Raw genomic sequence first — 24,880 nt, 5'->3', positions numbered from 1 at the left:
CAAGGCCCGCTCTGCCTCCAGTTCTACTACCAGCTCCAGGGAGAGGCACAGGGCAGCCTGAGGGTCCTGCTGAGGGACAGCGACCAGGGAGAGACCCTGTTATGGGCATTAAAAGGTGACCAAGGCAGTCACTGGAAAGAGGGGCGCACCATCCTTCCTCGAAGCCCCAGAGAATATCAGGTAGATAACCGCTGAGTGTTAGCGTGTTTATGAATCCCTGAATTAAGAAGCTAACACATAAGCTGAGCTGTAATCACCTGTATGTCACTTTCTCTGGTGTAGGTGGTGTTTGAGGGGTTTTTTGAACACCCGACAAGAGGACATATCAGAATAGACAACATCCACATGAGCAGCAGCGCTGACCTGGAGCAGTGTGCACGTAAGTCCCATTCACCTGTTGGCACCTTCATTAATATGCTGGTCAGTGTTTCCGTCTGTCAGCTATCACTCTCTCCCTGCTTCACACCGGAACATTTATTCTGTGTTTTCGCCAGAGAGCGAGAGTGATGGGGGAGAAAAAAAAATCATAATATTTCTCATTTACACACACACACATCAAAAAAGTGAAGCGCAAAAAAAAGAAAGTAGGTCACAACTGCCCTTTGGGCATGGATCCTTCACTATCTTTTATTATATCTCCCACTATCTCCTAGTCTTTCCCTGTACCACCCCATCCTGCTGTTTCCTTATTTGCTCTCGTTTATCCATCTCCAGCATTATCTTCCATTCAGTCTCTGCAGTCGAGCACTGAAAATAACGTGCGTGCTTGTGCTTGATTACTGGAGAGACTCTCTACTCTGGAGCAGAGAGACAGTAGTTAACCAATGAGGCTGCTATCAGCGACTGCTGTCGGCTCACTTGTAACAATTTGCTTTGCAGAGAAAAAAGGGCAAATTTCCATGCACTCCACACGCTGGGTTAAGTTTGAAGTCCTTCATATTTCCTGATTTCACAAAAATGTATGTGAGTCTTGGTTCAGAAACAACTTTGTTTTTATTGTAAAAAGATTTAAAGGCAGAAATGAGTCGTATTATGGACTTTAGGACCAGTCAGAATATATTTGCCTTTAGTGCTGTAGTGCATTAGTACACCTTTAAGTCAAATGTTTCTGTGAGTCAAAGACGCTAGTTTTCTCACTACCGCTTCTTTATCTGTGCTGTAACTAGTTTTCCCTTCTTTTTTCTGTTCTGTCACTCTTTCTCACTTCCATAAAAGATGCCACGTCCTCCAGCAAATAATAAACAGCAGTAAAATTCAGTCCGTCTTCCCACGACCCCTTAACTTACCTCCACCCTTCCTCTTCATTCCTCAATTTCCCTTCTCGTCACTCTGCCCCTCACCCTTTTCACCCTGTTTTCCGTCTGTCTTTTTCTTCTGCCGTTAAAATCCCAAAGGAAAGAAAGAGGATGAAAACGCTGAAAAAAAAAACTTTAAAAAAAAGCGCAATCGGGGAGAGAGGGAGAATGACAAAGCAAAGAGAAGGTGAGAAATGACAGACATAACAAGAGCCACTTTCCCTCTTCCCTCCCTCTTGTCTGGCTCTCTTTATTTTCTTTCCATTTTGTAAAAATAACTGTCATCCTGGAGGATATATGGGCCTTTGGAGTCTTAAACTACCTCTGAACTCGACAAAGCTTTATTGAGTTACAAACGCCTTAACCAGGACTGCGGTGCAATTTTGCAACTCTATTAAAAAACATTTGTGTTGACATTCATTAAAACTATCAGCACCATATAAATGTAATCATATATAATATAAGCTGAGGACATCTGTTGTTATTTTATTGCATTTCATATTGTGAAGGAAGCTTCCAACGCCATGGGCGACACATATCCTTTCACATTTACTCTTGCTCCTCGTCTAACTTAGCTTCACTAACATTTGTTTTTTCCTTTCTTTTCCAGAGCCTTTGCATGCTTTACTTCCTGGCCTGAAAAGTAAGTTCTACTTCACGTGCATTTGTACTTCCTGTGCCAACATGTCTGTGCTTCCTGCTTTGTTGCTTAGCTCAGCTTGCAGCACTGCAAACCCTGTTAGTGCCTTATTACCATACAGGCTTCCACAGCACACACTGTTAACTAGATAGGGGGTAAAGGTATTACTGTGCATCACTGCACATGTGCAGTACTTCTTGTAGTAGCACATGTACAAAACCAGAGTGGAGTGGGCTTTGTGAGGGGACAGGTTTGCAGGATGGATCCACTGCATTTTTCTGGCACGACTCCTTGCATGCTGGGCTGAAACACTTGATTTTGTAGTTTTTTTGAGTAAAAATAGATTTTTTTGCCTTCACACAAACAAACACGCACATGAATACATACTGCAACAGTTACACTTGACTAGCAACAATGTGCAGCTGTAACAGAGGGTGTTTCAAATATGAGCAGTGCACTGAACCATATTTGTTACAGTTTTTAATTCTTACTCAGGTTGTGTTTCATTTTATACCATAAACAATTTCTCAGATGATGTAGGGATGAAGGTTAAATCACAGGCTCAGGGTTAAATTGCTGCCTCTGGTCTGTTTCTTTGGTGTCAGTGAAATTGCAGAGCTTTTTATCAGTCCATCCATATTTGTCTTTATAATCAGTCTTTCCCATCATAGTTTCCTTTATCCTGATTCAATTTCAACAGCTTAGCATCCTCTTTCCCTGCACATCCAGCTGCTCCTGGTCCACACTCATTTACGCCTCATTTTGTCTTTCCTTCTCCTTTCCCTGCCGTCCCCTCTCCTCTGGTCCCTGATCCCCCTTACATGAAATGCAGAGCACATCACACCCAACTTTCCTTTTTTCTCTCTCATTCATCCAGAAATAGGCTAGTCTGAAAAACGATAAAAAGTCTTAGAGCGATTGTGCTACTGGATCTCTTGTTTTCGAAGTCTGGGTTGGGACCTAAACCACGAGCTGTTTGTGCTTTTGTTTAGACGCCCACAAAATACACATACTGGTCTCTTTGAAGACTTGCATATAGAAACTGGACTTCAGATTCTACCTCATGCTAACAAAACTTTTGACCACTTGGAGAATATAAAGGCTTTTTGGTGATTTGGTTCATGGAAGGCTGAGGCTTAAACCAGAGGACTCTGCTTTTATTTTGCTAGTTTCCTCAAATATTTCTGTTTGTGTGTGCGTGCGTGTGCGTGTGTGAAAACTATGAACACATAGTGTGAACTCTCAGAAGCACTTCTTATTGTCCGGCACATTAAGCTGAACGAAAACACAAAGCCATCCAAGCACCAGTGAAACCCAGGAGACAAGTTCAGAAAACTCACATCACCTGACTCATACCCCGAGTATTTGACCTAATCCTCGTTTTATCTTAAACTGTCATGTGACTCCCAGCACGACAACGCTGCTGGTTCTGACAAACACCATATTTCTTGATCCTGACCCCCAGAAAGAAGGATTAAATTTCTCCTTTTAAGAAGTGATCTCAGCCCCTTTAGGGTTTCTCTCTGGGTGAGCAGATAAAGTTACACCTCAGGTGTTGTTTATTCTTCTTAGTGTCTCGATGTGAGACAAACAAAGCGTAGTTGTTTTTGACAGTTTTAAAGTTGACCGTGAGAAATATTCATGCTGTCACAGAAAGCTTCTGTTAAAAGGAGGCAGTGACGAAGGCTTAATCTGAATTTCTAAATTGATTTTAAGGAAAACAGGAAACCCCGGCACAACCAAAATGATTGCACTATATGAACTTACAGTCTTGTTACCTTCGAAACTGTTGCAGCTCTGAGACCACCAGCAGTCAGATGCCATCTTCAAAGAAACTTTGGTGCATGGAGATGGTGAAAAAACGATAATAAGACTGAGTCGGCAATTACATTAAAGCTGTTTGTGATAATACAGATGATCACAGTGATTACCTGTGACGACATAAGCTGTTGTTGTTTACATATACAGCATCCAGACAGAAACTCAAAAACAGAAATTCCTCCATGCGCAGTGGCGTAGTTGCTGCAGGGCGGCATCGGCAACCTTTTAAAAAGATATACAAGTAGAATAAAACCAGATGGCAGCCAGTGGAGTCGAGTCCCTAATGCAAAGACACAAACTGCAGACAACTTGTGCTCATCAGTGGAGGCTGACCTGGATTGCAATGTGTTGGCAATATGTCTGCACTCATAAATAAGACAGCAAATATCAGCAAACATTTACCAGTCAATCGCAGAGTGACTGCAGTCGCTACAAGTCAGTGATTGTTTGATTGGTTGCCCCCTGCCAGGTGACCTGTGGGTACTGCTGCAAGCAGTCGCCAGATGCAAAAACACTCAGTGCACTCATAAGCAACCAGCCATTTTCCTAAACGCCTCAGTCGGCTCCGTGAAGGCGACGCCGCGCTGTCAGGCGCTGTCAGGCGCTGTCAGGTTGTCCATCTGTGCCAGTCCGGTGATTTGATACCTCAAATTTGTGTCTTGAACTCAAAGGTTAACTGATTATATGTTGGTGGTCAAAGGTCAAGATCACCTTACAAACCAAGCTTTTGGCCATGACTTCAGAGGTCACACGCTAATTATTACAAAATGTCACACAAAGGTCTAATGGGATAAAATGACAAAGTGGCGATACTTTATATCCAAAAGGACAAAGGTCAGCTTCACTGCGACATCATAATGTTGTGCAAAAACACTTTTGTGGTCATTACATGGCAACCATAACTCAGGAACAGAAGGGGAGATGGTGACAAATCGCATTTGGTCAGACGCTGATTTGGCAGCACTCATATTTAATTCGTAGAGCGTTCACTACACATTATAGTCCAGACAGACGGCAAGTTTTTTACTATAAAATCTTCCCGGTGGATTAAAATGTACAGTAAAAATATACATACATATATTTAGAAAAAGTTTGATGTTAAGAAGACGCTCGCAGAAACATTTGAAAGTGTCTGTTGGAAGCTATCGGTTGATTATTGCACACACACTCGTGCGTCTACACAGAGAAAAGGGGCTTACTCTGGTTTTCTGTTTTGTTTGTGAAGTGAGAGGCCGGCTTTGATGCTAATTAAGTGATTCAGAAGCTGTAGTTACCAAGCATCCCTTGAAAGCTACACGTTTTAGCTTTAGCAGCCGTTCCCCTTTGCTACCTCAAAAAGCAAAGTAACGGTCAACTTTTTCAGCCCTGGAAATTATTTGTCAGTTAATCCACCGGTGGGAAGACTCTCCGTGCAGCGCAGCTTTACAATCACAGCCAATTTTAAACCCTTAAAGAGTGCGTCTGAACTTCAAAAAAAGACTAAATTAAGCTTACTGGTTCCGTGAGGTTTTGTATCCTGCTTTGCAACTCTCCTCCATCTCTTATTTCAGCTCTTTTTTTCTCCTTCTCTCTCATCCCATCTAGTCCTCGCTCGCCTCTAGTCCTCTTTTTTCCTTCCTGTCTTTCTTGCTCATGCACCGTCTTTCCTTTATTCTCCCCCTTTCCTTTCTCTCTCTCTCTCTTCTATAACCTCTCTCTCAGCGGGTTTCTTTCACTGCGAGTTGACAGAGTATTGAACTTTCAGACAAACCCTTTAATGCAGGATTAAAGATATCATGGCAGGATTAGCGCCCTGCCTTCTCTTCCCCACCCTTGCACCCTCTCTCCTTTCACTTTCTACCACCCCTCTCTATTTCACTCCATTCTTTCCTCCAATAATGCCTTCTTTCTTATCCTTTCTCTGCCCCTGTAATTTCCCCCTCTCCCTCTCCATCTCTTTCTCTCCGCACTCAACTTCGGTCTGATCTTGCCCCGATAAAAATGCCGCATCCCAGCAAATACACCCACTTAACACTCCCCGCCCTTTGTTCAAGTCGCCCAAGCACTGCATAATCAAGGCTTTGCATTCTCTGATCCAATCTGAACGCATGGCATGGGCCTTTGCGTGTCAATGTGCAGCTAATGCTTGTGATGTTTGCATAAATCAAAAAAAGAGAGAGAAGAGTTACAGTAAGTTAAATATTTTATAAGAAATGAAGCCTTTAATTGGTTGTTTAAATATTAACACACAGCAAAATGTTAAAGCTAAAGTGGTTTTTGCCTGATTTATTTTCTTACCTTTAAATAGCGGCGAGCACGAGAGTTTCGGCACACTGCCCTGTAGAGTAAATGACCCCTGCTTCTGTTGTTAGGTCTGTCAAGCTCTTTGTTCTCTCCAAGTTTACAATGATTTTAGGCAAACGCTATAATAAATTAGCTCTAATTAAAGCTGAATAAGCAAAAATGTTCTGCTTCTGTCCTCAGAAGACTTTGAACGCTCCTAGTTTTCGTAATGAATTCTTTTAAAGTGCTGCAAAACACATTTTAAATATGGATATAATAAGCTAAATTTCCCCTTACAAACAGTCTGGATTCTCACACCTTAATTATAGATGTGAAAGATGTGCAAATAAAGAAGATATCAAATGCTGCCATCTTTTTTAAGAAGGTATTTCGGCCACATTCAGAAGCCTTTTCAGGCTCCAGGTGGAAAATTTTGTCCAAGTAGAATTAGGAACGAAACCACAAATTAGAGTCCAACTAAACAGTCATTCTAGTTTTAATATTGTTAATTATGATAAGGAGGCTTTTCTAACATAAACGACTATTAGCATACGTGAGCTGATAGCCAAACTAATATATTTAGTTTATTACCAGAACAAAGTGTGTTTGCCTTAAATAAAACTCATTATTATTAATAGGAAAGTTAGCCAAGCATGTTAGTGTTGCAGTTTGAAGTTATAATGTTTGAAAAAGTGTCACTTTTACTGCAGCAGCATGCTTCAGTGTGTGGAGATGCTCAGAGTTTGACAGACCTGCCATGCTCACTCACACTCTGACAGGGGTGAAGTGAACATAGATCTCTAAATCTGAACTCTTTAATGCAGTCTGCATGCCTGCCTTGCTCATCTACTGAGCCAACCAGTAATGTGTCCTCCTGCCCTCCAGGGGGTGCCATATCTGGAATGGAGCCCACAGTAGACACAGTGGTGGTGCAGCCAGTCCCTGCCTTCTGGTACTATGTGTTGGCGGGAGGCGGTGCCCTCTTGGTGCTGGTCAGTATAACCGTGCTGGTGATACTGTGCTGCCACCGGTACCACTGGGCGACCAAGAAGACCAGCAGTAGTCATCATCATTCGGTGACGTACCGCAACAACCAACTGCCATATCAGCAAGGTCGCCAAAACTGGTACCAGAGCCAAAACCCAGGCTGTAATCTGATCCATAGCCCTAACCAAAACAACCTGAACCCAAGCACCGGGCCGAGTCTGGAACCCATGCTCACCATATCACTGGAGAAAGAGGACAGCTACGATTCCCAGTGTTGAAAAGGCCCATCTGATTTAATAGTATGTTTTTTAAATGAAGCGATCAAGGGGTGTGAAAAGAAGCCGTATTCAGCATAATCACTGCGCTTCACTGATGAGGATCTGCACGGAGGCACTCCAGTGCACGTTGCTGACGGCTGATCTAATTAACTGATCGGCGTACACTAAACTGGTAGAAAGAAGTCCTGACATTAAACTGTACCCCTGAAGAGCAGATGACAGAGCTTCGGTTGTATTTCTGATGGCTGAAGAGGGCCTGATAACGACACTGTGGGGCAATTTTTTTTATGTCGAGCGTAGACTGGCTTCTATACCTGAACCCTGAAAGCGAGCTGGATTATGACCACAGTAAATCACAGTAAAGGTAGTATGAATAACAGGCTGTGGATGACACACACTGCATTTACATGCAGCGTACAATGTCAGGGTTGTAACAGCATATCCCCCACCTTCAGTAAATGTCAGAGCAGGATCTGTCTGTCTGCCCCGCTCTGATCTGCAGCTTGGACATTGCCTGTCTCCAGATACCCGTCAGACAGAGGAAGGATTTACACACAGGTAGAAAAGACACGCTGTGTTTGTGTGCAGCATTAAGAGTGATGGCTGCTTCTCCGGGACTGAATGAAGCCCAATTTTATTTGCCCACGTGTGTTTGCGAGACTGAGATAGTGACAGAGACAGATTAATAACAAAAAAACAGGAAGAATTAGTGTTGCCGGTCCAGCTGTGACAGATAGACAGCTGCACATGCACCCTGCAGCTCTGAGACGGCTCACGTCGCATCACATCAGCTGAAACACGCGCACCAATATATGCACGGACACTTCTGAGATTTTCAAGTCTCACATGTTACTTTGAGTGTGTTTTTCATTACATTCTGGATATGCCTTTTTAAAAAACGTGCTTTAAACCTATAACCTCCGATATGAGGTAGTGCCTCTGTGTCCAGTAAGAGTCTGAATGGATGCAGTTTGACTCTACAGTTTGTTGCCTGGATCTCGTGGATAATCTGATGCCTGTGTCTGTCAATGTTCAAACTAAACACCCGTGTATGTCTTGCACACATTAGGTTGGGTGAATGAAACAAAAAGAAAAGAAGTACTATCGTGCATCATTTGAATGTGGAATATTGTTTTTCTTAAATCTCTGCAAATACAACAATCTACAAACAGTCTTTACTTTCTGCACATAATTGCCAAGGCCTTTTTTGTTTCTAACACATCCAACACTGGTATCCAGTCCGATAAATGAGACCAAACTTGCTTTGATAAAGAGCATTTTACAACTGAAGCCTTTTGGAAAATCATTTATCTGCTTAAAGACTGCCGACTGATTCTAGAGCAGCAACAATGTAACTTTTTCTTTATGTATTTTCTGTTAGGGGTGTAACGATTCTCCAGATCCACGGTACAGTTCATGTTTCTTTTGAATTAACGAGAAAAAGCAGCAAACAGGTTTTTGACACGATTACCTACCTTCACAGGACATCACTGGACGGGAGGATTAGGGCCACTGAGGAAAATATTTTTGAGTCGTCACTTTTTCATCTTCAGTGGCCCTAATCCTCTCCTGTAGGCAACAGCTGCTTTTAATCAGCTCCACATGACCAGCTATCATAAGCAATACAAAGTCATGTCTATTTAGCACATCATTACAGGACGCAACATCTGTCTGTCAGCTGCTAATATTCATCCCATATTTGCAAACGCATGCTGTTTATACTAACACAAAAATGCTCCAGTAAACAGACGCTCATTTAAACTGGATTTTACAGCAAAGCTTGGCTAATGTACCAGACGTGACCCTGCAGTTAGTCTGCCATGGCTGTCACGTATGGTCTGTCTGTATTTACAGTCTTGCACTGAGTTGATGCACTTAACTTTTACATCATCTCCATATCGTATCAATAACAAGATGAGAGCGCAGCGGCGGTGAGGTCTAACGAACGAGGCCGTGGATGTATCGCAAATTTAGTGTCTGCTTCTGAACTGTTACACCCCTAATCGGCATCTGTCACTCACTGCAATGATGGTCTGTGTAGTGGATAGAAAAAGTCGACACACCTGTTAAAATGTCAGGTTTTATTGAGACCGAGATAAATCATTTCCAACATTTTCCATCTTTAATGTGACCGACAGTTTATCCTGTACAGTTCACATGGAAAACAAACTAAAATCCTTAAAAGGAGGGAAATCTCACATTTAAAGTAAGCTGGTTGCATTACACAGCATTTTGGAGGTAGTACTCTGTCAGCATGGCACATCGTAAATTAACATTAGTGACCCTCTCCAAACTGGTTGTGAGGGTGTCGCCTGTGCACAGCCCTCCTCAGGTCACCCCACAGGTTTTCTTTTGGGTTCAGCTTTTCTGGTGATGATATTTTTGATGACTTGGTGAAATTCATATCGATCTAGAACTTTCTAGCAGACACCTGAAGGTTTTGCACCAACGTTGGTTGGTATTTGAGACTTGTTCCCTGCACCTTGACTACTATTTATTTAAGTTCCCCAGTGCCAGCTGAAGAAAAACAGCTCCAAACCATGATGCTGCCATCACCGTGCTTCACAGTGGGTCTGGTGGTGTTTTGGTGATGGGCACTTTCTGGACTGTGGCCACAGAATTCAGACCGTAGAACATTTTCCCACATGCTTATGAAAGAAGTGAAGGATGCAGAAATTGTTGTCACGTGTGGTTAACGTCGCGGTCAGCCTCTTGGCAACCTCCCTGACCACTTTGGAGGGGCACCCGGTCTCTTTTAGTCAGTAACAAAGTGTTAACTAAGCAAGTGTCAGAAAAGTCGTGTTAGACCAGCTGAACTTTATTTGATTGTAGTCAGAATCTCTTTAACCGATGGCAGGTGTGTGCTGACTACTGTTTGGCATGATTTTGAATGTCATTGGTTAATTTTCTATGCAAACCAGTTATAAAAGGACGTGCAACCACATTATTTCATTATTTATTTATTTATTTATTCCCTCCGAAACGTTAACAGTTTGTTTTTAAATTGAACTATACAAGTTACAAGTCATATTAAAGAAAGCTCTCACCCCCCAACCGGTCACGGCAGATGGCCCCGCCCCTCCCCGAGCCTGGTTCTGCCGGAGGTAACTTCCTGTTAAAAGGGAGTTTTTCCTTCCCATTGTCGCCAGGTGCTTGGTTATAAGGGGTGTCTGATTGTTGGGGTTTTCTCTGTAGGTCTTTATTTTTGACTATAAAGACCTTGATGTGACTATTGTTTGAATACTAACAACATTGAAATGAATTGAATGTTTCGTCTTGGTCTTACTTGGCATTTTAACAGGACTGCTTTCATAAGTTTGATTGTGTATTTAATCAGCAAGTGTAACATGATGCATTTCTGATTAGCGGGTTCATATTTTTGCAGTGTAGAGAACATGAGCACTTTTCTTCTTAATTTACTTACATCTACTGTGAATCTTTTCATAAATTGATTAATGTTCTTTCTGTCCTTCTGTGTTGCTGGTGCACACTAGTCACACTATAGTTGTTTTTATACTTGCTGACTAAAAATTATATTGATTCTGCACACTGGGATGAAAAAAACTATTCGGTGTCATTTAGTGTTTTGAAAGCTTTGAAAGCTCTTTTAAAGCTTCTAGTTTGAATAAGATAGGAGCTCATAATAAAGCAAATCTAAAGTGTTAACGTGTTTTATGAAGAATGCTCACATGATGTCAGAAAAAATCTATCTAGATTGTGAAGCTGACGGTGTATCAGAGTGGACTTCACAGCATCTCTACCCCCTACATCATTTTGTTCATGCCCAAATCCCTGAGCCTTTTTATCAAAACCCACTTGTTCCTGTTCTTCTCCTTCCCTTCATTGCAAATCCTCCCAGTGAAAAACACAGGAGAGAAAATGAGAGGCAGAAATGGAGGGGAGCAAAATCTCTCAGAGGAGAAGGGCCCATTAAGCGAGCCCCCTTTTTCTCCAAAGAATGTGCCCAGAGATGGAGGGAGATGAAAGAAGTAAAAGGAAAAAAATGCTCTCTATACTTTCTAAAGATAGATCTTTCTTTTACTCTAAGAGGGAGGCTAACAGGGAGGCAGGTTGTGGTTTGGATTGAAGGAAAGAGAGAATAGATGGAGGAGGGCAGGTTGTTTCAAACACAAAAGCAGATGAAAGAAGTCTTTTGGCAGAATAGACAGCGTGATGAAGCCTCACTGCACTGCACACACACACAGACGAGCAAACGCCATCTAACCACCGCAGACCTCTATTAGCCAAGAACCCAGATTTGCAGCAAGCTCTCAAAACACCGTTATCAAAATCATTGTTTCAGGCATTTTTTCCACACTGCAGATATTCCCCATATTGGCTTATTTCATCATGCTGCATCTTATAAAATGCTGTTTTGTGCCTTAGTCAACAAGTATTTTAGTTATTTTGTGCTTGCATATCCATTTTCAGTGTGCCGAGCCCCTCTCCCTTCCATATCAATCGACTCGCGTATGATTTACACATTATATGACTCATTCTAGCAGCCTTGTGCCATAACCCAATCAATGTGGGGCTGGATTCAAATAGAGGAGTGATATACGGGTGTATTTATGTTGTGCTACCCGTGCACTTTTCCCCTGCACTCTCTCTCACTCTCTATCGAACTTTTGCAAGTTTCTGGCGTCTTTTCATGCGGCCCTTATAAATCAGCCTCCCTCCCTCCCTCCCTCCCTCTCCCTTCTCCATCACAGACTACTTTGAAGCCTTTTAATAATTCTAATTAGATAATGGAGCTGATTGCATTCATAAAGCCCTGCGGTAAGCATTTCTAGCCCTGAGGCCATCTCTATTTTTTCTCTCTTTCCTCCTCCTCCTGTGGAAATATTATCGTACAAGCACTCTAACAGGTCCTCGGGCCCCTCTGGAACAGCGAATGGTGCCAAAGAGCCATCCCTGTCTCTTCCTGAATAAAAAAGATCCTTTTTTATTTTTCTCTTTACTAATTGGAGAAGGGAGATAAAATGGGGCTACGGGGAGTTTTAATCTCCTTTCAGATCCATGCGATGATTCTTCTCAGGATCCTCGCCCGAGGGCTTTCAGCCAGGATCATTAGAAAGCGTTCAGCAGTCATCCAAAGAGCGTCCAAACCTCTGGTTTTTATCCTGATTTTTTCTTCTTATCTTTCTTTAAGTGATTTAATGTTTTGTCAATGCTTGCAGTGAAAAAGGAGAATTTAGAGCGTGGAGGGTCTGTAGTCAGGCAGCAGATTTACAGACGTGTCGTCTTTTGCATTTCAGTAGGAACCTTTAAAACATAATTACAGCACGGCTACCAGGTTCATTAACTTCTGAATAACTGCACTGTTTTTACATCTAATTACACGAGAGTATTAATTCATTAAAGTCTGCTGCTGACGCTCTCTTTAATCACTTTTTAGTTTTGCAACCTTTCATGCTTTCAGCTTGATTGTAAATTTAGATACAACCACGCGTTGAGATTTTATCTTACTTTAGTGTATAGCTTTGTTTTTTATTTCTTAATGAATTAAATGTTTCTTCTGTAAATCTGTTGGAAGCAGAGAGGCTTGATGATTTTGAAACACGGCCTCAGATGAAGCTGAGTTTAGTTCACTCGCTCCGCCTGAGTAAAATCAGCCTTGAGGCTGTAAACTTCTTCATCCCCGGCCTAAGCCACATTGCTGTTATATTGCTTTTGTGCACTTTCTCTGCCTCTGTCAAGATTTGATGGTTGTCTTTCAATGTCATGCACTTTGAGGACATTAAATATTGATGTCAGTCAAATAACTACATTTAGAAACGCTCCACTGTTTGCTTAATTGAATGCACTCAATTAGCATAGGATTTGTTTGTCGTTTTAATATTTGAAATGAAATTAAAATTTGGTTAATTCCTTTAGTTTGTTCTCTAATTGGGTTTGAAAATCAATTTTTAGAAAACAGTCTTTCATTTAAACTCAGTTCTACGACATTCATGAGCGAATAGTGCAGCAGGTGTCATTTAAAGGAATTCATCTGTAAGCTTTGAAGAAAATATGCAAAGTTTGTAAATGCAGTTTATTGAAGGTGTAATCGCAAGATGCCAAAACTGTCTCACAGACGAACAACTTTATCTAATTGAGGAAATGAAGCTTTTTTCATATGTTCTAAATGAGTTTTTCACCTTTTATCTTCTGAATATCTATTACAGTTTCACTTCATAATGTGTTTTTGATTCCTCTGCTCTGGCAGTAAATGATTATCAGCTGCTCAGATATTGCTCCATTTATTTCTGGGGACTGTAACGTCAATTTCCTTGAATAAAACTGAAGAAGAATCGAGCCCTCAAAACCTCCAAAGCCTTGCACTCTGGCCTGCCTCGAACATTTAAAGTGGTATTTTAGCTTGTTGAATTTCACGGTCTTGGAATAAAAAGAAAATAAACTGTGGTGAATGTGAAGGTAATAAAGGTAATATTTTTCTATAAAACTGTTTTGTGTGCTTTCATTTTTTAAAATTCAGCCTCCACTCGCGTCTTTCTTTTCATTTCTAAGCAAATAAAAAAAGAGCACTGATGCTTATCACATAATGGAAGTTGCTGGCTTTACGCAGGTAGTCTGGGAGAAGAGTTCAGTAAGACTGGATGTTGTTTTTCGCCGATAGACTGAGCGCGGAACAAAACAGTTTGGAGGAGCTTTCTTCCCTGATCTCTTCAGAAAGTTTAAACTCTTTGAGCTGTTTGATACCCATCTACAAATGCAGCGTAGACACGGAGCGACGTTATCGCGGCGGGACTCTCGAGTAGCTCCAGACGGTTTAGATTAATACTGTTATTCTTTCTGTCTCTTTAACAGATCCCAGGCCAATAGATTTTGAAAAAGATCCTGTTTTCAACCACAAGCCCCCCATCAACGAAGGTGAGGTTATCCTCCTCTCTCCTCGCAGCCTCGGGCTATACTGGCAATTTCACTTGTAAAACACAAGTGAAATTGCTCTTTAAGGACAGGCGTGCCTATGGCTCCTCCAGAAAAGAGCCCGTGGCAACGGTGACAGACAATCTCTGCTGTGTGCAAAGAAAGGAGACGAGTGTGAGCGAGCTGGCAAAAGCGAATGTCTGCGTGTGCATACGGTGTGCGTTCTTCCTCGTCCTCCTCCTCTTTCATGTTCCACGGCAGACAAAGTGAGACAGACAGCTTCCTTCTGGGCACCGAGAAAAACATCTGTCTGTAACAATCACAGATTACATGTGTGTGTGTGCCCACTGCTCCTTGTTTCTTTCAGCCCCTTGACAGAAACAAGACGAGAGTACTCAGCTTTTAGCTCGCTAAACAAGTCTGTTTACTGTCTGTTTACAGCTTTCCTGCTTGTCTGCAGTGTGTGCTTCCATAAAACACTCCAAATGCAGCACTTAATTGTGGATTGGCTCGTTCGTGTGTACACATTCATTATTCGGATTAGCCCGATTGCCTTACTAAGTAGGAGTGCACACTTCAGCCCTCACCACATGCACCAGATCGTACCTTTAGAGTAATTAATTGCATTACGTTTTCCAAAGTTGCTAATCAATAACAACTGTGGTCTTGAATACATCAGCTTGCTAAGATTTCCTATTTTCTCTCCAGACTATGTGTTCCCAGGGTGGCCATCCTCCTTCTCCACCCCCTCCTCCAACATGGACCCCCCCTCCGTCACCTTGGTGTCAGAGAAGGACAAGGACAACGCCTGGCTGTACACGCTCGACCCGATCCTCCTCACCATCATCGTGATGAGCTCGTTAGGCGTCCTGCTGGGAGCGGTGTGCGCGGGATTCCTCCTCTACTGCACGTGCTCCTACAGCGGGCTCTCCTCGCGCTCCTCCACGACACTGGAGAACTACAACTTTGAGCTGTACGACGGGATCAAGCATAAAGTTAAGATGAACCAGCAGAGGTGCTGCTCAGAGGCATGAGAACTCAGAGGGGAACTCTGGAGAGTGATGGTGGGGGAAGACGCGAGCCCCCGCAAGTCATCTTGTTCTCAGACAATTTGAAAACGAAGCACTATCTGTAATCTCGACCCCCGTGTCCCCTACCTAATGCCCCGCTAACCCCTTGCTCTGATGTCTAACGGGGTGAACCCGGAGTTTCCCCGATTGTCTATGTGCCAGTGGGAACTTGTGATCTTTATCTCCCCTACATGCTACGAGGCCTAAACTAGGGGAACACGTGACCCCCGTCTCCCCCCGCCTATAGTCCATTTTCTCCTCTGCCTGCAGGAGACAGCCTGCTCGATTCTAAAAGCCTGTGATTGAATGAAGGAATGAAAAAAAAAAGAGTATTAATGATTGATCTACCATTGAATATTACCCACGAGCCACTGGGATGACATCGAGAAGAATGGACTACAGCACCTGTGACAGTCTGGACATTTGGACTACAAATGGCAGCACAGTCTGGGCTAAAATGTTGGGATTCTTGATGAAGAAAGGAATTTGATGATCCGCCCTCGTGACTGACGCAGACGTGAAACTTCAGCGCGAACAGCAGAAGCATGTTCCACAGGGCACCAGTGGGTGGGTTCAGTGGGTCATTTTTGACTGAAATCAACACATATCAAGTGAATGCCTAACCCCCCCCCCCCCCCCTCCAAAAAAAGTTAAAAAAGATATTGAACCACACAACTCAAATGATCTAGATTTCTAATGGCAAAGAAGGAAAGGAGTATGAAAAAGGACATTTTCTTTTTTTTTGGTTTGTTTCTGAAAGTGTTGGATATGAGTTCTGTGAGTTTTTAACGTCCATTAGCCTGCCATGTGGCGCTCGCTCGCTCCTTTGTCTGCCCCGGTCTGCGCTTCGTGAAACCAGTGGCATAGAAGAGTAATGGTGACTGTTTTTGTTCTGTTTTAGACTTGTGTCTCTTTGGGAAAAAAAGGTAAAGAAAAGCCAGCTTCAGTTCGTAAACGCCCTGTAGAGCTCTTATGCCATTTTTTTAGCCTTTTATTTTAGCATTGTGTTGGACTCCACGGTCTTACGTGTTCTTTCAGTCCTTTACTAGCTATTTTGGCCTATTTTCCATTACAGATTATGAGTCTTTACAAAGAGTAGCGGAAAGATAAAGTAAGGCAGAAAATCAGAGGTTTATCAAAATCTAACATGCTGTTATGGAGTCGTGCTTTAGATTCAGTATTCTAGAGTTTGTTTTTGGTATATATCTCTATTTTTTTGCTTTCCAAACTGTACGATGCCCAAATGATGGACAGACACTGTGTGAAGAAAATGTCAGTGATTGTTTTATTGCAACCTATGGATTGCCAAAGAGCCTTGTATGTGCACGGTAGGGCTGCGGGGATTAAGAGCGATGAGTCGTCACGCCGCTTATCCACCACTTTACCCTTCTAAACAAAGGCCGCTCAAAGATGAAAGGCGAAAGAAAGACTACAGGAGGAGAACGGAAATCGCACTGTCGACTTTTTTGGACACACAATCGAGCCTTAAGCTAACTACAGTATACGCTGTATCGGAGGACAGCCATCGAGGAGGGCCAGTGCTGCTGGAGAGACTGATAAACAGGAGGAGGCACACACACACACACACACAGGTAGAGAGGAAGACAGAGGCAAAGACAAATAAATGGTTGTGTTTACATGCAAGTGCCAAATGTGTTATTCAAAAAAATACCAAGCAATCGATCATTTAGCCTAAACTGAGCCTTTCTTACCTTTCTTAAAGGTATCTTCGACAGCTGATAGCATCCCAGGTGTGTTTCTGCTGTTGTGTTTCTATTTTGTTTGTATTTCATGCACGCAATTGAGTCACAAAATAAAGAAATGTTATTGGTGGCAAAACATTTAGTGAGACTGCAAAAGAAAAAGCAGGTAAACGTGCAAATTTGACAAAAAACACAGGTTTTACTTTGTGATGCAACACGTGAAAAGCAGGATAAAGATGCAGCTTCTATCACAGGTTTAATCATTTATGAAAGTGCTGCAAATGAATATCTAACCGAATCAACGCCCAGTAATTTGTTTGACATTTCTAAAAAGAAACCATGTTTGGTTGGAGTCCTGCCGACTCGAGGTCGGCTTTAATATTCCCCGAAGTGCTCTAACAAAAAAACACTGATGTTAAAAATATCTGCAAACCTTGTGTTCAGACAGAGAAAAGTTTGGGGAAATATAGATTTTTCTAATGCAAACTTCACTTGTGTTATTTAAGAAATTACTGAGCATAATTAATATTTTTTAATAGAAGAAAATCCATCCAAAAAGTTTCAACTGGGAACATTAAATCAACTTTGATCAAATTAATATCCAATCCAGTTATTCTGTGCATGTGAGCGTATCCAAAGACTGTGAAAGTAAAGAGCAAACAAAATAAAAGATAGAAGATGAGCGTGAGGAGGACAGGTGGACGATGAGAGACACACACGACTTCAGACTGGAGGACTAAACGTTGAACTCCGCCTCTTTCTTTTACAGATGAAACCTTAATCCTAGGAAGTAGGTTTTGATTTTATTTTGAACCTGTGAAATATCACGTTGTTATCTTCTACGGTGTAAACTCAAAGAGCAGAGGAAACGGGGGGGATGTAGGAGGAGAACGTGTCGCGCTCGGTGCATCTTTGCCTGCAGCCCCCGTTCTTTCTCTCTGTCTTCCTCTCTCCTCTTTCAAGGGCACGCATCGATATAGCCAGGAGGCCTATTAAGGAAACAAAGAAGATGAAGGGAATAGTAAAAGGTGTTGAAAGAGAGATGAAGGAAGGGAACAATGGAGGGAGACGGAGAGTTTTCTGTCCATCTAACTGTGTTTTCATTGGACTGTTTTCCAAGTGCCTTGGAGCTCTCTCATTATGTCTCTCTTGCTTGCTCTCTCTCACTCTTTCTCTCTCCCAACTGATATCTTACTCTCTCTGTCTCACACACACACACACACACACACACACACACACACACACACACACACACACACACTGTAAACATGACTAGAGAATATATTGCAACAGTTCTATAGAAACAATGAGACACACACACTCATGAAGTTGTCTCTCCTCCTGCGTGACTTTACTCACTCATTCCTTCTGGAAGTCCACATAGTATTACCTCTTCTGTCTCGATGGACACACACACACACTAATGACAGACACACATATGTACACTACATCAACACAAACCTACGGCACTGGCCAGATTATTCAAACTGTTGTTTGTAGACTTTGTACAGAAAAATTTCTTTTTTTAATGTTATTATTATTATTATGATTATTATTATTATTATTATTTAATAAAGGCTAAACAACATGTAGTCTGGTGTTTTGTGTTTATTTATATTCATATGTATACATTCATATATACATACATACATAAAAGAAATTTCCATCACATGTGCAAAAGTCTTGAGCCAGCGTCTCTATATTCTCTGTATTTTGCTTTTTCCAAGGATGCAGACTCATTTAAACTGGTCTTGATGGTCCAGGCTCTCTGGAGGGCTGTTAAAGTTTTTCTGTGGGCACTGGCTTTCCCCCCACTCATGTTTAGTCTTGTCCTCCTGCCTGAGCATTTTCAAAAGAATGTCTACTTGCTTGTTAAGACAATTAACTCTGGACTATGAATCATTCAGGGATTTAAAAAACACACCTACGAGATGGGATGAACTGGTGTTTTGTCTACACATAAAACCCAGAAATCTTAGCAAAGAACAAATTTGAAATCATATTTTCAGGCACCTAAAAACCTAAAAGTCACGTCCTTAAGAAGCAGGAAAAAACCAGCAAGGACCTGAGATCTGCATTTGGACCTTCAGCTGATCGATCTGCTGTTCACTGAAGCCTCATCAGAAATCATCTGAGCGGAAAGGCAGCTGTCAAGAAGCCAAGTTACACAAAAACTGAACTCAACTAGTTTGTCATGATTTGCTGGGCAGCTAGTTTTATATTACAAGATCATTCAGAGATTATTAGCATTGCAGCTGACGGCCTGGCTCTCCATCCTTCTCTCCAAATGTAGTTACTCCTGGTGTAAAAACAATAATAATAATGTCTCTATTTTGACATTATTAAAGCTTAATTTTGCATATTATGCTAACATTTGTTCATTGTTATTAGGCCCAGCTGCAGCTGATAGGACGTTCACTAGCTCACATGCATTTTATTATTGGGTATTACATCACTGAGGGGTCTCCATGAACAGATCAGAGCTATGCTGGCTGTATGAACACCTCCACTTGTTGGACATGTGCTGCAGCAGGATGAGTGGAACAAACGCAGGGCTGAGCTTCACCAAATGTAACTGAGCTGCTGAGAAGTGAAGAGGACGCAGAGGTCAGAAGGTGTTATGAACCACAGACGTCTGTGAGCACGTGAACGAGCCAGCAGACAGAGAAACCAGCGCTGCCTCTCCTGGTTCCTACGCTCCCTCTCTCCTTCACCTCCACTCGCTCCTCCACCCTCACACTTTGTGTCCTAAGGCTGTTTTGGAGTTTGTACCCGTGAGAGGGCAAAGAAGGAACGATCAAAGATTCTCTTCATTTAATCGAGTCGTGAAAGCTTGCTCCTAATTAACACGCACCCATGAAAACACACCAAAGCACACACGCCTGATGGAGACTAGCTGGAAGATCACAGCAGGAAATTTGTCACCCACTCAAATAATTTATCTTAACAGTGAGAGTACTGATGGGCCCAAAGTGACAACAGTTTTGGATAACTGCCTTACAGTTGGGCACGGCATGCATTGTGTGCAATTACAAGAGTGTGTGTGTGTGTGTGCATCATAAAGCACCAGATTTAAGACGGAGGCAGCACACCAGCAGTTTATATGAAACCACAGTGAGAGAAGGTCCAATATAGGAAAACCATTTCTCCTGCACTGCCCAACATCCCTGACCATCTGCTCCCCTTTATACTGTTTTTAATTGGCTGTAACTCTGTGCAGTACGACTGAAGTTTGCTCTTAGCCTCGTGTAATTAGCTCAGAGAGCCGTTACCACTGACCTGTCGGCATCAGCATTTCTTTCTCTTCTTTCTTCTCATCGCTCCTGCCCTCATTTATTCATCACTCCATCGTTTCACTGTTTTTCTTCTTCTCGGGAGACCGACCTGGTTCTCACGCTTTCTGCTGACATAAAAACACACAACAGCACACGCATGAACACAAGTCAAAGTTTCTGCACGAGCACTGAGCCAACGCTCTTGAACAGAGGCTCATGCAAACTCAAGTGTACCAGTGTGAACGTCTGCAAGCCTGTAGATTCACACACACACACTTTGTACTCACACTTCAGGCGTGTCTCTTGTGGTTGGCATTTGCTGAGAGTGTAACCTACTAACACAGATTTTAACTCTGCTCAGAAGCACGAATCACTGATCACACACACAGGACATATTCCATGTTTCATCGTTTTGTTTCTCTTGATCAAAACCAAAAGTTTCTGGATGGAACTGGAGCTGTTCTGGTGATTGATAGCAAGGCAATAAATCAGACAAAGAAATGGGGAACAAAGAATGTTTTAAATAGTAATAATATGTTCATATGATATTGTTTGATAGTGCTGAAATTGTTTTCTAAAAAATAAAGAAAAAGCCAATTTGTCTTGGACTAATTGGACCTTTACAATAGATGCTTTTTTAAAGTTTGGTGCTATTACCGAGTAAAGCTCAGTCTGGATGTCCTTCTCTGGCTTTGATAAGTTTGCATTTAGATATCATGGAGGCAGATGCCCCACAACTGGTACCTAACTTCTACTTTTTTCTCCTCTGTGCTGAATAGCGTGCATCAGCAACTGGCAGCCCTGTGCATACAGTAAGTCTGTGTTTTTACTAGAAGACAGTAAAACCGAGCTGCTAGGTGAACCGACTCTGCATTGCATAAAACTGTTCCAGCTGTTGGCTCGGGTTGCTTACGTGCATAAATCCATACTCAAGGATCAAATGGACGAGCAGAAATCCAGCGGCTTTGGGAACATTTTTCTTTAACCCAACACGGCAGCAACAACCCCAATAAACAAAATCATATCAGTAAAAGGAAGGTGCATTAAATAGTTCAATTTTTGGCCGTATTACGACCTCACACATCACCCCGTGAGCTTGCATTCTTATGTGTGTGCAGAGCAGCGATGTGCACTGTGCAGAAGGACATTTATCCTTTTCAGCTTTGTTGGAAGTGTAGATAAAAACATGTATTATAACTGTTCCCTTAATAGCCTACAATAACTTCTCATTTATAGACATAATCATTTCCATTGCACTTTATATGATTATCATATCGACTGAATAAAGCTGCAATGATATTTTAGAGGAGTGGACAGAACAGAAAAGGATATTTAAAACAATGCAGTAGAAATCTGATTTGCATGCTTTAGTCTCTCTTGCTAAATCAGATTTTGGCATTTTGTAGTGGACAGAAAGGAAGTTAAGTGCAAAATATTTTCTTTACCATATAAAATCAATTCCTCCCCACCTGGGTGGGCGCCTGGTGAGACGGTCTTGGCAGCTTCCAGCACCCTGCTCTGCTAATGTCCCAAACTCACTGGCTGCACGCTGCTAAATCAAATTATGTTTCATCAGACAAAAGCTTTTCTTTTTTTCCCTCGCTACACATGTCCAAATAAGATTGCTGTAAATCTAATCACAGCATAAGGTTTATTGCTTTCTGATTTCTGGCTTTTTATTTGTTTGGCCTCCTGCCAGGTGCTGGCAAGTGTGCCTGAAAAAGTAGCCAAATTAAAAAGTTGCAGTAAACTGAGGGACTCACCTGAGTGAATTGGTTGTGTGAAATAAAATGGTTTTTGTCTTTATGTCTCTTTGATAACAAAAACTAAGCCAAATTGCAGAAGCAGCGAGTCAAAAACAAAGTACACCTGGACTGCAACCAGGTGATGCTATTCACATGCACTAATTAATCATCATCAGTAAGTGTGGGCACCTGGATGAAAGCAGATGTTTTGGCAGTTTGGAAAGACATCTGAGAGAAGCAACTGTTGCTGTTCATCAAGCTTATCAGGGTTATAAGGTCATTTATAAACCGTTAAAGTCCATCGTTGCGCAGTAAGAAAGATTATTGCCAAGTGGAAACCATTCAAAACAGCTGCTAATCTGGTCTTTAAGTGATGACGTGTGAACTCTGCTTTCTGGTCCAAACTACAAGGCTGTTGTGTTTTTAACATGTTTTAATGTTTTGTGTTTAATCTGAACAAGCCCCTAAAAACAGTCAGTGATCACTGTCGGCCTCTCTCAGTTTTTATTACCACTGTTCATTTTAAAGCTCAGTTTTTAAACCCTTACAATGAAACTACAGCCCAGCCCATGCAGCAGTATATTAATGACTAACCTTGTATTGTGGATGGATTATCTCAGTGTTCTCCTGACTGAAGTTTGGTACGTTTACAGCAGCGGTCCCCAACCTTTTTTGCGCCATATGTCCGACAATATTTTCACAGACCGGCCTTTAAGGTGTCGCGGATGAATACAAAAAAATAAATCCACTCACAAAATGACTCACGGACCTGCCCGGGTGTTGGTGACTGCTGGTTTACAGCATCCTGCCATGCAACTGCATTTGTCCCTAACCATTGGGAACCCTCACGTTAACTTTTATCAAGTGGAAAAAAGTTAGCATTCGTCCTCCAGCTTCACTGTGTTTATGCTATGCTAACATAGCTGTGTAGCTAGCCACCACGTAGCACATAATTATATACCAGCTAGCCCAACTTCAGTAACCCTACAAACGTCACTGCTGTTTAGTTTTCTGTCTTCATCTATGTTGGAAGTGATAGCAGAGCTGTACGTTTGAATTTTTCAGAAATCTCTCAGTCAGAACATGCTATATCATGTTTAGGTGGAAGCTAGCGAGCTAACTTCCTGCTAACTTCTAACTCTGTTAAACTTCATAAATTCTGTTTTCATGGATGTAAAGCAGCAACGCTGATCATTTTATTAAAGATAAAAGAATTTAGACAGTTTTTAACTCTCAGTGATGCCACAGTGTTTGTTTGACTTTGGGACCTGAAGCGGAGTTTGGTCCCGGAAACAGCTAATGACGTCAGACTTAAAGATCCCAGGATTGGACGTCCCATCCAATTCAGCCGGAAGTCACACCGTGCACTGCTCAGAGAAACTGAGAAAAAACCCCAGAGCTCCATCTCAGACTCTACAGACCTCAGTTAGCATGTTAAAGGTCAAAGACAGCACAAGTAAAAAAAAGACTGAACTTGTTTAGAAGGGCTTCCAGTTGACCAATAAACTGTTTCATCAAAACAAGATGATAACTAAACAAAAACTAACGCACGAGGACAGAAAACTATGATGAAATGTGCACACACTTTCATTAACAAATGAAAATGAGATGAAAATACTCTGGAGCGATAAGTCCAATCAGAAGTAGCCTCCTTGTGCAGAAAAGTCAGATGCGCACATTCGATGAATTAGATCCCCGTTTCTCACGACAGCATGACAGAGCGTCAGTGCTTGGGAGGAAGAAAGAGCAGACACATTGACACATTTCATAAATGCTCTCAAGAAAACTTTGCAGACTGTGTGGAGCGCCACACTGGTAAAAACACGACAGTCTGAGTTTATATTTAGTCTACTATGATCTCATGATATTTAGTCAACTAAAACTAAAATACTTAGAAGCCCAAATCATGACTAACACCATGATTCGCTGTTAAAATGAAGCCTCTGCTCTTTGTGTAATTTCTTGTCTCCGTGACTGCAGATCGCATCATTCATTGCATCATTCTTCTTCTTCCTTTACCACCTGTGCTTTGTCCCCAACATGTCTTCTCTCTTACTGTAAATCATCTCAAACATGCCTCCCTCGTTCCTGCATCGCTTCTCTTATGAAACATTTTATCACAAGTGTCTTCTTCACCTGCTGCTTCCATATTTCATTTTTTACCCCTCTTGATTAATTCGTGAACGTGCCATCAGTCACCATTACAGCAAGCACATTCTGCTGCGATGATATCAGTCTTTCCGTTCAGTAGCCTTCGGCTTATCTTAAACTGCTGCTCAGCCACAAACACTTGTGCTTTTAGAGGCAGTTGTTGACATTAAGACTCTTCAGCAATCCGAGGCTGTGGTTTCTCCCCTCGGAGGACTGTGTGTGTGTCTGTGTGTGTGTTTACTTAATAATGAAGCTCAAGCCTCAGTATGATTGCAGCAGGAGTCACTCGCACACATTCTCTTCAGATATGGAACATACTCCAATGCCTGCGAAATAACATGCTGTACAATGCACACAGGCCTGCCTGCTGACTCCTTATCCCAGAAATAGCAGCAGTAACCCTCAAGAGGGCCGCGCAGTGGTCTGCCACAGAGCCAACTCTTTCATCTGGGTAGGTGGCACAAGTGTGAGCGCACACGTGTGTGTGTCTGTGTTTCTGTGTGTGCGTTTCAGGGGGTGTTGTTGGCACCAGCAGCCTGTGTTTTGTACTTCCTCTCCTAACCCACACAACCAACTTTACCTCACTGCAAAGGCTCGTACCCACACATACCTGTCAATATGTGTTGGATCAAACTCGATCTGCCTACTGAGCAGCCTCGCACTGCGTGTTCGCTTCAATGTTGCACAAAATTAGACTCCGGTTTAGCTCTGGCTCTCAGTATCGTGGGGAAGGGTGCCCCCACTGGACACTCACCTGTTTGTCTCTGATTATGTTTGTTAAAA

At 42.2% G+C, this 24,880-nt stretch overlaps 1 protein-coding gene and 1 long non-coding RNA gene across 4 annotated transcripts in view; one reads left to right on the top strand and one right to left on the bottom strand.

The window, feature by feature from the left end:
- Positions 1 to 18,518, top strand: part of LOC146691358 (neuropilin-2-like) — a 97,272-nt gene extending 78,754 nt beyond the window's left edge. The window contains exons 14-18 of one of the 3 annotated variants that reach the window (XM_085434741.1): positions 1 to 180; positions 283 to 379; positions 1,906 to 1,938; positions 14,094 to 14,156; positions 14,862 to 18,518. The exon at positions 1 to 180 is cut by the window's left edge and continues 89 nt beyond it. In XM_085434741.1, coding sequence (XP_085290867.1) covers positions 1 to 180; positions 283 to 379; positions 1,906 to 1,938; positions 14,094 to 14,156; positions 14,862 to 15,187 — 699 coding nt within the window. In that variant the 3' untranslated portion in view covers positions 15,188 to 18,518. Of the gene's footprint in view, positions 181 to 282; positions 380 to 1,905; positions 1,939 to 6,903; positions 13,729 to 14,093; positions 14,157 to 14,861 lie in introns of those variants that run through there. The other 2 variants (XM_085434743.1, XM_085434742.1) reach the window with 2 other exon arrangements.
- On the bottom strand, positions 17,471 to 21,761 carry LOC146691357 (uncharacterized). Its single transcript, XR_014915583.1, has 3 exons — positions 21,647 to 21,761; positions 20,206 to 20,329; positions 17,471 to 17,915 (listed from the first exon to the last, which is right to left on the bottom strand). It is a non-coding gene; the product is annotated as an uncharacterized LOC146691357 (long non-coding RNA).
- Positions 21,762 to 24,880: the final 3,119 nt, after the last annotated feature.

The sequence above is a fragment of the Copadichromis virginalis genome, linkage group LG16 (assembly GCF_057382275.1).
Source record: "Copadichromis virginalis isolate Kocher_CV1m ecotype Utaka linkage group LG16, C_Virginalis_male_GT1.1, whole genome shotgun sequence".
In the NCBI taxonomy this organism is placed as follows: domain Eukaryota; kingdom Metazoa; phylum Chordata; class Actinopteri; order Cichliformes; family Cichlidae; genus Copadichromis; species Copadichromis virginalis.
Note: the sequence above shows the minus strand (reverse complement) of the source record. Positions and strands in the feature narration are given on the sequence as shown.